The sequence below is a fragment of the Medicago truncatula genome, chromosome 2 (genome assembly GCF_003473485.1).
Source record: "Medicago truncatula cultivar Jemalong A17 chromosome 2, MtrunA17r5.0-ANR, whole genome shotgun sequence".
Lineage (NCBI taxonomy): Eukaryota > Viridiplantae > Streptophyta > Magnoliopsida > Fabales > Fabaceae > Medicago > Medicago truncatula.
In genome coordinates this window covers 5,597,958-5,614,885 of record NC_053043.1, presented here as the reverse complement: position 1 = coordinate 5,614,885, position 16,928 = coordinate 5,597,958, and the positions used below count along the sequence as shown (strand labels likewise).

General features: G+C 31.7%; 2 protein-coding genes across 2 annotated transcripts; both read left to right on the top strand.

The window, feature by feature from the left end:
* The first annotated feature begins 157 nt into the window (after window positions 1-157).
* Window positions 158-5,747, top strand: LOC25486024 (GDSL esterase/lipase At1g29670). The gene is given in 11 exon segments (XM_039830416.1): window positions 158-199; window positions 304-370; window positions 485-549; window positions 911-987; window positions 2,128-2,243; window positions 2,246-2,293; window positions 3,442-3,569; window positions 4,549-4,794; window positions 4,959-5,030; window positions 5,032-5,200; window positions 5,302-5,747. Coding segments are annotated over 11 exon segments (1,254 nt in total). The 3' UTR covers window positions 5,526-5,747.
* A 4,583-nt stretch (window positions 5,748-10,330) lies between these two features.
* LOC25486022 (GDSL esterase/lipase At1g29670) lies at window positions 10,331-16,237 on the top strand. Its single transcript, XM_013607173.3, has 5 exons — window positions 10,331-10,645; window positions 13,101-13,228; window positions 14,608-14,853; window positions 15,401-15,638; window positions 15,764-16,237. Exons 1-5 carry the CDS (start codon window positions 10,390-10,392, stop codon window positions 15,979-15,981), a joined length of 1,086 nt encoding a protein of 361 aa, XP_013462627.1. The 5' UTR covers window positions 10,331-10,389; the 3' UTR covers window positions 15,982-16,237.
* Window positions 16,238-16,928: the final 691 nt, after the last annotated feature.

Below are 16,928 nucleotides of genomic sequence, written 5' to 3'. Positions count from 1 at the left end.
TGGTTGGCTTCCAATTGCATAGAGAATATTGAACAGTGATAACTTATTTACCTTCTCTTATTCAGTCAAAGAAATGAAAGAACTGAAAAAATACGTGATGAGACATTGTTGCGCATGTTTTCTGGCACAGTGAGACGTGAAAGTAGAGAGTATAAATATGGTTAGAGTTCCGAGTCTCATTGAAAGATATGCAATCCCGGTTGCTACTACATTAAACAAATTATGGTTAAGGATATAACATAATATATTAGTCTGGCATTGGAAGTGTAAAAGAAGTGTCACTTTTTATTTGTGCTTGTGCAGGGTACTGGTTTTGACTATCTGTCAAAGTGTGTCAAATTCTGTAGTCTGTACTATAGTGTGTTTCTCAGTAAATTATGCTGTGTTCCTTACCTTAATATAAAATAGTTTTGAGTGATCAAGACTAAGAGAGCAGTTTAATGAGAATTAGGATAACTGATTAAGTGGGAAGTTGCTTAACCAGAATCTGTTCCAAAGGAAGTTCCTTCCGTTCCACATCAACGCTACCATGAGTTTAGTTCAGTCAAGGTAAGGGGGAAGATGTCACTCAAAGGGAGCTCGTGCACGTTGAGAACCTATCTCAATTGTTGCACGAAAATTAGGGGTTCGTTACTCTAATTCTAGTGTGCCTTATCTCACGTCTGAACCTAGAAATTTAGATTTAATGTTATTTTTTGGATGCTGGACTTCTGCATTTGTTTCTGGTGTTAAATTTTTCTTTGAACCATAAAGAAATGAACAAGCTATATGGATCTGAGCATTGAAAACATGAGAATGCAGAAAACAATTTATCAATAAGCAAAAGACTACAAAAATGATTTCTTGTTCTTTCGTTCCGTGTTAGAATCTGTAATGCCACGTTCTATGTGAATTCTCTTTTTATATATAGGAAACTCAGTTTTTTGGAAAAGATATATGTAAGCATGAGAATATAAAGATCTCACCTGTGTTTGATGGAGATCAGTGGTAAGGAATAATATGATATAGAATTCAAATATGAGTTCTGTTTCTGCTAGATAATTGTTATTCTGCTTATTGAATGAATTCACCAAGTAGGATTCATCAAATTAGCATGAAACTTATTTGCTGTCATTTACTGCATTTCCTTAGGATTTCAATTGTAAAATTTTACAATATGCTTGACAATATGTTCATAAGGACTTCCAAATTACAGTTATCAACTTTTGTAAGAACTTCACGTGCATTATTACATTCAAGGGAGATGCTACCCCAATGCCTAGTGTTAAGAAGGCAAGTTCACTAGTTTATTTGCTGCACCTGTTTCGGTGAATTAAGAGCAACTAGAACGGAGATAAGAGTAAAGGTGAAATACCAATACAGTTGCACATGAGACAACATTTTAACAAAGAAACAGCGACTATTCAAATAAAAAGCGAAATTTTTCCTTTTTAAAATTTGCATTCAAAATTAATCTGGAATTTGAATTCAGAACTAGTCTTTTATACGGTGAATTTTCTGGTTAAATACTCATATCATAGTAACCCCTAAAGAATACCAAGCCTCAAATAAAGGGAGAGCTGAGTCCATTGTAACTTGTGGGGGTTTGTAATGTATTTAGTTTTAGTTCAGTACTGTGTTATCATCAACATCATCATCCCTTATTTATAGTAGGGGGGATGAAAAATCCCCCCTACTATAAATAACTGGTGTAAACTGTTTACTACAAATGCTACACCTTTGCACAAATGGTGGATAACTTATTTTCCTTCTCTTATTCAGTCAAAGAGATGAATGAGCTGAAAAATAGTGATGAGAATTTGTTGCATAGGCAGGACTGAGTTTCATTTCATGTGTGTTGCAATTGTTTTCCAAATGCCAAGTGAGGTGTGAAAGAAGAGAGTAAAAATTAAACATGAACTTTTTTTTAGTCCCACATTGCCAGCAAAGAAACATAACATACGGGAAGTTGTTCTATATAATAACATAGCAAGTTCAATTTAATAAAGGTGTCTATTGGCTACTTCTGTTACAAAGACATTGTTGTGATCTAACTCAACCTAGACTTTTACTTTTCTATTTTCCATTAGTTTGGTAATGCAGTCTAATTTGAGTTGATTAGCATCTATGACATTGGACAATAATAAGTACAATTTTTTTCCGGACCTCATTTGCATCTAATTTGGAGACTCTTTTTTCAGATAATGGAAACAACAACGATCTTCCAACCACTGCAAAAGCTAATTACAACCCGTATGGCGTCAAGGCCCAACCGGAAGATTTACCAATGGGGCAACGGAAATTGACATAATTGGTAACAATTATAGGCACCATTACAAGCTCATTTGTTAATTATTGTTTTTTCTTTCAAAACTTCTAAAAAATCACTTTTTATGAAGAAAAAATATCACTATTTAAATTTTTATTATATTGGATCTAACTCATTCTTATAAAAATAAGTATGAAAAATAAGCAATGTTACTTTTTATTAACTTATTTCAAATTCTATTTTTATTATTTGCGGGGCTTAAATATTTTTTCAATATACCGTCCGTCTACACCAACATTATCCAGTTTGATGTGTGAATCTAAATTGTAGGTGACACAAATATTATTTAATACCATATTATATTTTTATACTGAGTCACACCCATTCTTACAAAATTGTCTTTTAAGTGATGATTGTGACTCTTTTTATGTTCACTGCAGACTCTATCTTTATTCTATATTTGACCATAAGTTTTTAAAATAATCACTATTAAATATTTAAATTCGTTTATTACTATTTAGAGAAAGAGTGAAGAAATAAAAATATATGCAAACCGTTTGAATTAATGTTTTTAGTAGCTTTACAATCGTGGGTCACATTTGAAAAATATGCTCATTATTATAAGTTTGTATAATATGGATCTATCAAAAATAGTTTGGATGTTGCTTTTTACTATTCTTAGTAAAAAAATAAATTCTATAATAATAAAAATCGAAGAATAAAAAAATCTGAAGAACAAAAACAATACTTTACTAAACTTTACCAAAAATAAGAGGATTTGCGGTTGTTATACTTAAGCTTTTCATCATTGAAGTTGTGGTCAGTCATAATGGTATATACTTTTCGTAAACACATGTTTTATACAAAAAACCAAATCATGTATATTATTAGAAAGAAAATTCAGAATACAATCAGAACAAAATACTTTTGGTACACACATAGGATATATAAAAATATATAACCTAGCTAATTTAATATTTTTGGAAAATTCAACCACGCCTATAAATAACTACATTTACATCGAGGCATTCATCTATATATATACAGTTTTTGGTATCAATTATAAACTAACTTTTTAATTTTTTACATTTATTGAATAAATGATATATATGATCTATATTACAGATAATGCATGTATTTTCTTATAACTTGTTGTTGAACTCATCACACAAGCTAACGATTAACCGTTGTAGGCCAACTACTTGGATTCAAGAATTTCATCCCACCATTTGCAAACAATATTGGCTCAGGCATACTTAAAGGTGTTAACTATGCATCTAGTTCGGCTGGAAGTCGTAATGAAACTGGCAAACTTACGGCGGTATTCTATTCTTTATGGAAAAAGATACATGTACCACTCTCTTTTAATACACCCCTTTGTACCACTGCTGATGTGGCAAGGGACATTTTAGAAATTTCATCTCACATCCACTCTCTTTTCATCTCCAAACAGATCTCTCTCACTTCTCTCTATCTCACCACCACACTCCTTAACCACCACCACTCCCTCTTTCTTTCTCGTCGCCCACCACCACTTCCGTCACCGGCCACCACCATAACGGCGACCACAGATCTCTCTCACTTCTCTATATCTCAACATCAGAACAGAGCACCGCCGTTAACGGCAGAGAGAGGTCATATACACAAACTGACCACACGTTGTGACTGTGTTAAACCTCTGCAAAAAGGGTCTCTTTACATCTTTGTTTCTCTTCTCTCTTCCTTTTCTATTTTTGATGAGATAGAAAATGGCTTAGATGTTGTTTCCAGATTTTGTAGGAATGAAGATTGATTCCAATTATTTATATTTCAAGTGACTGAAATTACAACATTGTATTGTAAAATTGCTATTCTTGTTGACATTGGTGAAGACATTTCCAACATAAAAACAACATACAACAAAGAGATCAAATTATAAAAAATAAAATGAAGAAGAAATCCGTGAAGAAAAGAAAACCCATGAAAATTGAATAACACACATGCTTTTCTCTCTCCTCAAAATTGTCACTTTTCCCCCCTTTTGTCAGTCAACCGCTAGATTAATCTAGCGGCTCAAAATTGCGCAGGGAGGGAGTAGTAAAAAGCTGGAGGGGACCCGTTTCCCATTTGTAAGAGTATTTTATATATATTTTTGACATGTTGGAAGGTGGATAAGGATGGTATGCCACCTATTGTGGTTTACCTATCACCACTCATTCTTTATTCGTCCATGACTGCATAATTGTAGTTTTTTGTAGGGGTACATGCATATTTCCCATGATATTAAATGCCACTAAATTAGTTTTACGTAATATGTGCAGGGTACTAATATCGCCTTGGGATTACAGATAGAAAATCACAAAACTATAGTTGCTCAAATTGCTAACGAGCTTGGAGGTTTTCAACAAGCTGCACAATATCTAAATAAGTGTTTGTATTATGTTTATATAGGCACCAACAATTACTCGTTAAATTATTTCCAACCAGAACTCTACAACACAAGTGGCACCTATAACCCTGAGGAGTATGCTCAAGTTCTAATTGACGAGTTATCTATTTATCTACATGTACGTGCGCGCGCGCGCGTGTGTTTATGTGTGTGTATGTGTATATATATATATATATATATATATATATATATATATATATATATATCATTCTTGTTAAAAAGAAGTTTTTAATTTCTATTTGGTTTACGGTGTCAATCAATCATTATATTTTTGATGAATAGGCTTTGTATGATGTTGGGTCAAAAAAATTTGTGCTACATGGGCTTGGCAAAATAGGTTGCACTCCAAACATCCGTCCGTGCTAATAGTGCGAATAATGGATCATGTGTTGAAGAGTTAAACGATGTTGAAGCAATATTTAGTGAGAAGCTTAAATCTCTAGTAGATCAATCCAACACCCTATATGTTGATTCCAAATCCATTTTTATAAACACTACTGCCATCAGAATAGACGGTTCACTTGGTAAAAATTCCAATTAACTCCATAATGAAACAATCGAAAATGTCTATGATTGAGGTTCATAATTATAGTCAACTAATGTCATATGATGTTTTGCATTTCAGGTTTTAGAGTGTTTGCTTCTTCTTGTTGTCCAATTAAGTCAGACGGGTTTTGTATTCGTGATTCAATACCATGCACGAATAGAAATGAATACATTTTTTATGATGGAATGCATCCCACATTAGCTGCGAACAATATCATCGCATCACTTGTGTATGATAGTACTTCTAATCCAGAGGTAACCTATCCAACGGATATCAAACGTCTTGCTCAACTCGTTATATAAATAAGTTCAAGTTATAGGCATGACCTTAAATAAGCTCAATTTATTTGCATAATAGAACGATAAGTTCAACTTATTACGTGTAAGCAATAAGCAATCATAAATTGAGTAGAATAAATTAGGATTGATGTGTCATAATCCGTAATATTGTGTTGGTGGCTTAATTTGATGTTGGAATTATTTCTCGTTAAATGTAATTATTAATTAATATTATAATGTTTACTAGATTTGAGTCTAGGTTCCAATATTTCTTAATCTAACATCGATTTATGAACTAGAGTGAATAAGTGGAAGTGTGAGAAGCATGACCTTTCTTAGGAGGAAGAATAGACAACGAAATGGAACAACGAAGTGAAAAATGAACTTTATATTCAAATACCAAACTAATTAAATTACCAATAAAAAAAATTGTGTCAGTTGAAAAAATAAAATTAAAGAAGCAGTTATTTAATTGCTCCGACAGGGCCAACTTGCCCGTCGACTGTTGGCCATTTCTTTAACAGGCTAACCGAAGATAGGTATAAAATCTCAACATATTATGTAAGATTTTTCTACTAAAATTCTCTCAAGACATCAATTTGGTCGTCTTCTCTAATTTTATCAAGGCACTAATTAATCCCTCAAGATACCATCTAAGGCTTTATTTGAGAGTTTGGAGTAGAGAGAAAGGGAAGGCTTTGAAGAGTTTGAAATATAGAAAAAATAGTAAAATCTTTCACATTTTTTGAAAGAGTGATTTTTTACAGAATAATAAATTAATCAGATATCCGTCGCCATCTTTTTTAATCTTCTTCTCCCCTCTCCTCTTGTAACCGCCCTCCGCCATCCCCATTGATTCCCGTCACCATCTCAGTCAATCACAACGTCGTCACTCTCCTCTATTCCATTCTTCGTTGTCTCGCTGCTGTGATCAAAAACAAATTCATCGTCGCTGCTGCTGTTATGGGTCAAGGTATTATTAGTGAAATATTTGATTGAGGAAATTTCTGCATACAATCCAAAAACAACAACCAAAAAGTGCTGAATCTGTATCTTGTAGCAGTAATAAAGAATTCGCAAGATTAAAATTAACAAGCAAACTTTTATGTTCAGAGTGCTTTTAGACGGCGGTGGCGGAAACAGGCGGAGGTGGAGGCGACGGTGAGTGGCGAAGAGAGGGGAGGGAGATGAAGATTGAGCTCGCGAGAGAGAGGATGAGAGATTTCATTTTTTTGTTATTAAATAAACTCTTATTTTTTTTAGGCTTAATACATGCTTTGGTCCCTTAACTTATTTTTGAATTTCATTTTGGTCCCTTAATTATAAAGTGTCTCAATTTGGTCCCTCATTTTTACTTCCGTCAATCAAATTAGTCCTCTCTGTTAAATTTTTGCAAAATCTGTTAAACACTTTCCACATGTCATTTAGGATTTAGGATCAATGGCTGGATTTAAAAAACACACATGGTATACAATGGAGACACAAACATATGATAACTTTTTATTGTCTTTCCATATTTATTTAATTTCCTAAAAATAAAAATTAAAAATTACTGCAATTTTCATCCTGTAGCAGCAGCACATACCCTTCTGCATCTTCTTCCTCTCATTCGCTCACTCCCTCTTCTTCAATGGCCATCCAATTCATGCAAAAACACCAGCAAAAACTTCCTTTAACGTTCAATTTGCAGCTTCTATGGCTCTATTCCTTCTTTGGTTGGATAATTAACAACCAAATCAAAAACATTATCCTCCGTTACCCTAACAACCAAATTCCAATTCAAACCCTTTAGAAGAAAGTCAAAACGCTAGATCTTCAAGGTAAAGCCCTTAATTGGATTTCCAAATACCCTTCTTGCTTCCAGTTTCAGAAAGATCACATTCTTCTCACTAAATGCATGATGGAACTTGTTCATGAAGAACAGTCCTTTAAAGATTCCCTTGAACCTGTTTTCGTTCAACATCTCGCCAAATTGCTCATGCTTTCTTTGAATAATTGTTTTAGTGCTATCAAGATCAATGAAATTAAGAATAGTTTAGGGTTTCCTGATGATTATTTGATTGGGATTGTGGCAAAATATCCGGATTTGTTTCGAATTAGGAATGAGAGTGGGAGGAGAAGTTCTATGGTCGTTGAGTTGATGAAATGGAACCCTGATTTTGCTGTTTCACAATGAAAATTGTTGTAATTTTTAATTTTTATTTTTAGGAAATTAAAAAAATATGGAAAGACAATAAGAAGTTATCATATGTTTGTGTCTCCAATGTATACCATGCGTGTTTTTTAAATCCAGCCATTGATCCCAAATCCTAAATGACATGTGGAAAGTGTTTAATAGATTTTGCAAAAATTTAACGGAGATGACTAATTTGATTGACGGAAGTAAAGATAAGGGACCAAATTGAGACACTTTATAATTAAGGGACCAAAATGAAATTCAAAAATAAGTTAAGGGACCAAAGCATGTATTAAGCCTTTTTTTTTAAATTAAATCTCAGCCCTTTGATTGTTTTTTGCCAGATGTCTTGCATCTAGACCCTAAATAGACTAAATTGAGCAAGTGCTAATAGGAGCATACATGGACTCTCTCTCTCAACATCATCTTATTTCTTCCACTTACTCCTTCATTTTTTCCAAATTCCTCCCCTCCCTTTCCCTCCAAACAAATCCTTAACGAATACATGGATCTTCATCAATAACATCTCTATTAAATGATACTAGGACCATAATATATCACAAGTTCATTTACATTGGATCAACCATCAACAAATTAGACCATCCCTAACCAAACCCATATCCGACTCGCGTGCCAAAACACTATAGCAAAATCATCAAGAACATGACATACGTGACATGCTATTATAATGGAGATGCATGCATTTAACATCAATCAACATTAACATTATCAATCTCAATCAAACATTATTATTAGAGTTTGTTTACACCTAAAAATAATTATCTAGTTAGCCGATATCCATAGATAGATGATTGGACTATTATGCAAGGAAGCCTCCCAACCGAATAAAAATTAGACAATGCAAAAGCAGACAACCAAGGGATTGATTCAATTCTTTCTTAAGGTTATTAACTCAAGATGTGGGTCGACAAGACCTCAGGATTGAGTCAAAACGTATATAGTGTGATTGAACAATGACATGAGAAACCCACATTTCATTGTTGGTCTCTAATAGTCAATTTATGTTGATATAAACTTGAAGCTTATGAACATTTTATGCTCAAAATGTGTCCAAATTATAGCCATCTATTATATTCAACCCTTATCTGTCCAATATTATGTTTTGAAGAAATGTCAAGGAATAACAAAATTATGTTCAATATATATAGGGATAAAAAACAAATGGACAATTTTGGGAGGATGAAAACAAATACGTACATGCATACATATCATGAAAGGATAATGTTTTATGTATACATTTTTTTCTATACACACATTGTACTATCCTATGTGAGAGTTATGAGACGATAAATATGAGTTTTTTTGTGTGTGTGGAGACCACATCGACACATGTCAAAATTATATATGAATGTATAAATGGTACATGCCACCTAAAATAGTCTATGTATCACTACTCATCATAAAAATATACAATGCTATCCCTCGAAGCAGCATACCCAACCTAGTGCAATATTTTACATGACAGCCAGCAAAACAATATTACAATACTCACATATTCCAGCCAGAAATTATTGAAAAAATGTCACAACAAGCATAAGGTCGGTCAAAATATGAAACCTAACCCTCCACTATCTAAAACAAAAGAGCACATGACACACACCAATTTTGTTTTGACCAAAATTTTCATTGTCATATTCACGTGAGCTAACAAATGAAATATAACCTTTCAAACAAAAACAAATAAAATATAACACTACTACAATTTTGGCTTTTAATAGCGCAAATTTAATAGCGTTTTTACATAAACGCTATTAAAAAGGCAACACAGATACCTTCTATAGCACTTTTGGTCGGGCGCTAAGATAAACTAGTCAAAAACATGAGTTAAATATCGCTTTTAGGAAAACGCTATTATTTAATAGCATTTGGAAAGCGCTATTATAGACTCCTAATCTATTATAGCGGGGGCTTTCTTAGCGCTTGGGAAGCGCTATTAACAGCCAAATTGAGTGCTATTAAAGGGGGCATTTTGTAGTAGTGTAAGGAGCCTTATCCCCTAAAAAAAAGTATAAGCATCCTTTCATACAATAAAATTATACTACTATAATGAGCCATGCGCTACACCATTGCCATAAATAATAAAATAAAAATGGTTGATCCTAAAAAAATAGCAAGTGATATATTTTCACACCTCATGGAAGATATATATAACTCAGCAAATTATCCCTAAAAAAACTCAGCAAATTGATTCACCAAAACACACGCAATTTTGTAAAGTAAGTTAAGATACAGAGGAATTTTTTTTTGGTGGTCAAGGTTTAAACTCGGACTTTCCATATATTATGTATTGTCTATATAAAAGATATTTTAATATTTTAATAAATTATAAATTAAATATAAAAGATATTTACATATTCTAAAAAAAAATTATAATAATCTAAGAGAATTCTTTATTTATTTATTTATTGATCATGATCTGTTTATTTTTGGTTTGTACGATAACTATTATTCTTTCAAGATTCGAAGATCATATATAAATACAAATAAAATTGAAATCAATCGTGAACCTTCATTATTTAATAAAAAAGAAATGATAAAAATTAACTTGCCAATCTCGTCGTCGATGCTTCATTACAATACATTGTTTTGATATTTTGGCAACAAACACCATATATATACACTCTCTATTTTGTGATCAATACATACTCATCATTTACTATATCCCAATTTTCATACTACTTAGAGAAATTAATGGCTTTTAAGGCTAAATCATGGTTGATTTTGCATCTTCTTCTCTTGCTTGCATATTTCATGCAACATTGTGTCTATGGAGAATTCACTCAAGTGCCCTGCCTTTTTATATTTGGTGACTCATTGTCTGACAGTGGGAATAACAACAATCTTCAAACACATGCAAAACCTAATTACAAACCATACGGCATCGACTTCTTAAAAGGACGTCCAACAGGAAGATTCACCAATGGTCGAACATCAATTGATATAATTGGTAATATCATATACACCATTAAATCAATTATACTTATATCTATTTATTTATATGTCTATCAATTTCTCTTACTTTAAAATTTATTGTAAATGATCAATATCAATGTTTTAATTTTGAGCAGTGCCATTAAGCACCACACTTTAACCCAGGACTTGTTAAATAAGTGGATGACACACACTACATTAAGAGAGAGAATAAAAGTGGCCCTGTGTATAATTTGCATCTAAAGATTATAATATTTCGTATCCTTTTCGTGCTTGTAATATGTCGTGCCAACAAGCAATATTTTTTAATTTTTGATTTAATTACCCTTTTGGTCCTTGCATTTTAACTAACTCACGAAATTGATCCTACCTCTTTTAAATCGTCCCTAAACTATATGTTTTTTGCAGTTTTAGTCCTATCTCCCTATTTCCAACTCCAGAAACGCACAGAAATGACAGTTTTAGTCCAACCACCTATGCTCAACCATGAAATAAACAAGGAATAAATCATGTAGGTACAAGGAATCTACTTTGTTCAGCACACAAACCAAGAAAAACCCTAATTTCTAAGACATGTTTCAGGCATAGTTTTAAAACTCGGACCGGCCATCGACTCGGTGAGGGTAGTGGGTCATTGGTCGAACCACTGAATTATTGGTCGAACCACTGAGTTATTGGTCGAACCGCATGAAAGAATCGGATGACTCGGTCATTTCACTCGGTCTGATCTTTGTATTAAACAAGTTGACTCAGTCTAAACAAATAAAAATAACACTAATAAATATTAAAGAAATCATCAAATAAATTAAGATAATTTCTCAAATTTGTTCTTCAAATTTAAGTCTAACGACTATAACATAATTATCTTATCAAACACATAAATTAATTATAATATAATTATGAGTATAATAAATTTGAAACACTTATTTTTACTATATATTATCAAGATAAAAATAAATTGAAATAAAAAAAAGTGAGAAAATATACATGTTAAAATTTGAATTAAAGCATGTATAATCATAATGTCAAAAAAAAAAAACATAATAATCACAGCATTTGGTATTTTAAATATATATAGCTAATAGCATCCAAAATTTATCACAACTAAGCGAATGCTGCAGTGGTGAAGAGAAACCCATGCCATATGCATGTCTCCAGTTCAAAACTATGGTTTCATGTATGTAACATGTCTTGGAATTAGGTTAGTGTGCTGAATAAAGTAGATTCTTTGTACCCACAACTAAAACTGCAAAAAATATATAGTTTAAGGACGATTTTGTTCAATTTAAAAAAGATATGACCATTTTCGTGAGTTGGTCAAAATGGTAGGACCAAAAGTGTAATTAAGCCTTAATTTTTTTGAGTGGGGTGAGTTGAACTTCTTAAAAAAGTATTTTAATTTTTTTGATTTGTAAATGACGGGGAAGAGATCCTCTCTTATGACATTTCTCTTAAATGAAATCTCATTCAATCATTTTCTTTTACCACCTGCAGTTTTAATTATTAAAAAAATAATTAAAAATGGATAAGGGTATTGAACTCTTGTGAATAATCACACGAGAGCGAATCTTTTTCTGACGTTGTTATCACCACTGAACCTCACACATTTGTTGGGCTAGACTTTAGGAACTCAAAACCAAGATTGTAAATTTGTGTCATGTTAACTTGTGCTCTAAGGGCACATGTTAAGCAACACAGAAATAGAAATAGTCTCTTAAAATTTGTGCATTTAATTAATTATTTCCTCCGATCCTATTTATAAGACATATTTGATTTTTTTGATTCATTGCATAAATGATGTATTTTGGTTTATATTCTAAACAATATACTCCCTCCAATTACTGTTATAAGCAAAAATCAACTTTTTATATTCATTCATTAAATTATGTATTTAGTCTATGTTATTGACAAAATACAACATTTAATAAATGAATCTAAAAAATTGATTTTTACTTATAACAGTGATCGGAGGGAGTACATCAATTACTCAATGAATCTAAAAAGTCAAATTTTTCTTATAAATATGACCAAATGAAGTAAAAGTTAAAATGTGAAATTCAAAGCACGAATTTTAACAATTTTTCTTTACATTTGACTCATTAACTTGTACCTTGAGGGTACAAATTAGCATTGTCTTTAAATTTTAATCTGCATTTCCGGTAGTTAAGTGCACACTTCATATTGGTTAGAAACTTTGTTCCCGTGATCACGGTTATAAATTATGAAAATAGTGATTTTCATTTTTAATAATTTAGAGATCAATGTTTAGAGATTTTAAGAGAAACTGTTCAAAATAACTTATCCTTTGAAGCAATTTTAGATGTTTTGTTCAAATTCATATTTTTTCTTTTCCAAAAAAAAAAAAAAAAAAAACTAACAAACATATGATAACGTGTGTGTATTCTTTGTTGTATTTCCATATCTATCTGTTTTTTGTTGAACTTACACAAGCTAATGATTTACTGTTGTAGGCCAACTACTTGGATTCAAGAAATTCATCCCACCCTTTGCAAACACTATTGGTTCAGATATACTTAAAGGTGTTAACTATGCATCTGGTGCAGCTGGAATTCGCAATGAGACCGGCAAACGTAATGTGGTATGCAGGGCCGGGCATGAGGGGTGCAAACAGCTCTATTGAGCTGGGCCTTTAAAATCTGGGGCCCAGATATTTTTTTTATATACACTGCAAATAAATTAATATTATATACAAGTAGCGTGATCTTGATATCACTAATGCGGAAATGGCTTAGCGGTTTGAGTGTGAATTGATGACGTTTAGGACTTGGGTTTGAAACTCTGAACCCATGTTTTTTCTTAATTATTTTTTCTTTTCCTTTTTTCTTCTTTAATTAACCCATAACTCATGTTTTTTTAATTAACTTTTTTTTGGGTTAATGGTGCTTTATCCCCTGTAATATAGGTCATTTTTTGTTTTCCCCCTGTAAAATATTTTTTTTGATTTACCCCTTTATAATTTTTTTTTTTGAATACCTCCTAATAGGTCATAAAAAAACGACTTTATTTTTTTTCTTTTGCAGAATTTTTCGTTTTTTTATGACCTATTAGGAGGGTATTCCAAAAAAAACATATTTTACAGGGGGTAAATCAAAAAAAATATTTTACAGGGGGGAAACCAAAAATGACCTATATTACAGGGGGTAAAACACCATTAACCTTTTTTTTTTTTTTTTTTCCTTTTTTCTAGTTTAATTTACCCAAAACTCATGCTTTTCTTTAATTAATTTTTTTCTTCCTTCTTTCTTTTTTGATTATGTTTTTTTTATAATGAGAGAGCTTTATGATTTGGACATAATTTATCATGGACTAGAGGCTCATCTATTCTCAATCTTCTTTCCAATTCAGGAAAATTGTCCTTAACATATTGGATTATATATTTACAATTAAAAATGCAATATCATTTTTTATTTCTTATTTTTGTTAGAACACTTCCTATAATTTTTGGCCCATACTTATCGTATAAAATAGTAAAGCTCTAACAACAAATATTATAATTTTTTTAATTGAAAGAACAGATATTATAATTATTCTCTAAAAAAACATTATAAAAATTTTATTTTTACCTTTGTACAAATTAAGGAAAAAATTATGTTTTTATTTGATTAGAGGCCTATTTTTAAATGAGAGCCGAGCCTCCAAATACATAAGGACGGCCCTGGTGGTATGGTGTGTGTATCCATCTTTATTCGTTCACCTTCTATATATAATTGATTGATTTTTGATATGCTTTAGAATTTAGATGATGTATTCATATTTTCAATGATTGATAAATGCTTTAGAATTTAGATGATGTATTCATATTTTCAATGATTGATAAATGTCACTAAATTTGTGTTATACAATTAATATTTCATATTTTCAATGATTGATAAATGCTTTAGAATTTAGATAATGTATTCATATTTTCAATGATTGATAAATGTCACTAAATTTGTGTTATACAATTAATATATGCAGGGTGATAATATCGCCTTGGGATTACAAATAAAAAATCATAAAAAAATAGTTTCCAGGATTGCTGCTAAGTTTGGAGGTTTGCCACAAGCCAAGCATTATTTGAACAAGTGCTTGTATTATGTTAATATAGGAAGCAACGACTACATAAACAATTACTATCAGCCCTTACTCTACTCAACAAGTCACATCTATAACCCCGACCAGTATGCTAAAGTTCTTGTCAACCAATTATCCAATTATATAGAGGTATATATCTTCTATTTTTTCCTCTCAAAAACAATTCTTTTAAATTTTTTTTTTTGTTATATGTGTGTGCTGAATTAATAAAATCACAAAGAAATACCATCAATGCATGCAGGGACGGATTCAATGGGGGCAATAGACAGTAGCCTTGCCCCTGTCTCTTATATATACTATATAATCCCCACATTATAATCATACACATGATTTAAAAGTTATTATATCTATACAATTATTTTTTGTGAAGTGACCACGTGATTAGAAATTTACCCGTAAAGTGAATATTAATGGAGAATTTAAAGTTTGAACCACAACACCTACGTATATAATGCAATGTCATATCAGTTAAACAATGCTCACATAGACTATACTTTATATATTTTAATATATAATATATGTTACTAATAAATACTCTATATATATCGGAAGAAAATAATTGCATCGACCTGATGCTCCCCTACGAATGGATGTACCCATGATTTTTTTATATTTTTTTGTTAATGACTAGATTGTTTGTAATAAGATAACATAAATTGTTAATTTTGGTGAACAGACTTTGCATGAAGTTGGGGCAAGAAAATTCGTGCTAGTTGGGTTGGGACAAGTAGGTTGCACTCCACATGCCATTGCTACAAGTGGGAAACCTGGATTATGTGCTGAAAAGCAAAATATTGACACATTAATTTTTAGTCACCAGCTTAGATCTCTAGTGGATAAATTCAATATCCAACATCTTGATTCAAAATTCATCTTTATAAATAGTACTGCTGGCACTCTAGACAGATCACTTGGTAAGCATTTCAATTAATTTCAATGCATATTCTATATTAATAATGAAGCAATTGAAAATGTCTAAGATTTAGGTTCTTGATCAAAATCAACTGAATGCCATATATAAGATCTTTTTGTATTTCAGGTTTTAAAGTTTTGAATGCTCCTTGCTGTCCAATGGGGTTGGATGGGATGTGTATTCGTGATTCAAAACCATGCTCGAATAGAAATCAGTACATTTTTTATGATGGATTCCATCCCACATCAGCTCTGAACAACATCACTGCATTATCTTCGTACAATAGTGTTTTTAATCCAAAGATGACATATCCAATGGATATCAAACACCTTGCTCAAATCTAAAAATGTCCTTATACGCTCAACTTGTTTGTATAAAAGAATAAAAAGTTCGCTTAATCATCTATTTGTATTAAGCAATCACATATATTGAGTAGAGTGAGGATTGATATCATAATCCTTAATGTTATTTTGGGGTGTTGAAATTATTTCTCATCAGTTGTAATAATGTCATAAATTGTAACAAATTTGAGCATATCCTTGTAATCAATTTGAATTTATTTTTATGATTGAAAAAGGTTGAATATGACCAAAAAAAAAAGGTGGCAAATATGATCAATCTTCCTCAACTATCAACTGAACTTAAAGGGGTGGGATGGGTTCACCTCAATAGGTGGGTTCAAATTCCCGCTATCCTCCGTTCCACAACGAGTTGCCAAGTTAATTTATCGAAGTAACGAAAAAGTGGAATATACTAACAACTATGTGATTATATTAAATCAGTTGAGCCTATAAGTAATAAGGTCTTGAATCTTCTTTGAAGAGTTTATTTAATCCCATAAAAATATTCCTCCTAAAATTGTTTTTGAATTCTCCCATTTTACGAGAATTTTTTATTATTAAAAAAAAAATGAATTCCGACATTCAAGTTGGAGGACAATATTTTTCTTTTCCATTCCCCTTTTGCCCAAAGTTCTCCCCACCCTTCCCTCATATGCAAAGTCTAACTTGGTCCAAAAATTGGTTTTTAAATGGAGGGGACCAAAACTTCAATTTTTTTAAAATTGGAGAACCCACTAAATGGTGTGTTCTCTTATATAAACTTGGAATTCTTTAAAGTTGTCAAATTGCAGCAACATGTTTGGTCATAGAACCCTATTTCTTATGGCGATGTATTGTCTTGGTCCTCTGAGACTTATATTTATGTCTCTTCCCCAATTGGATAATGATGTGAGTAATGAATTATTATTAGCACTAATGCCACATCTTCTAATGGTAATTAACAATAAAGA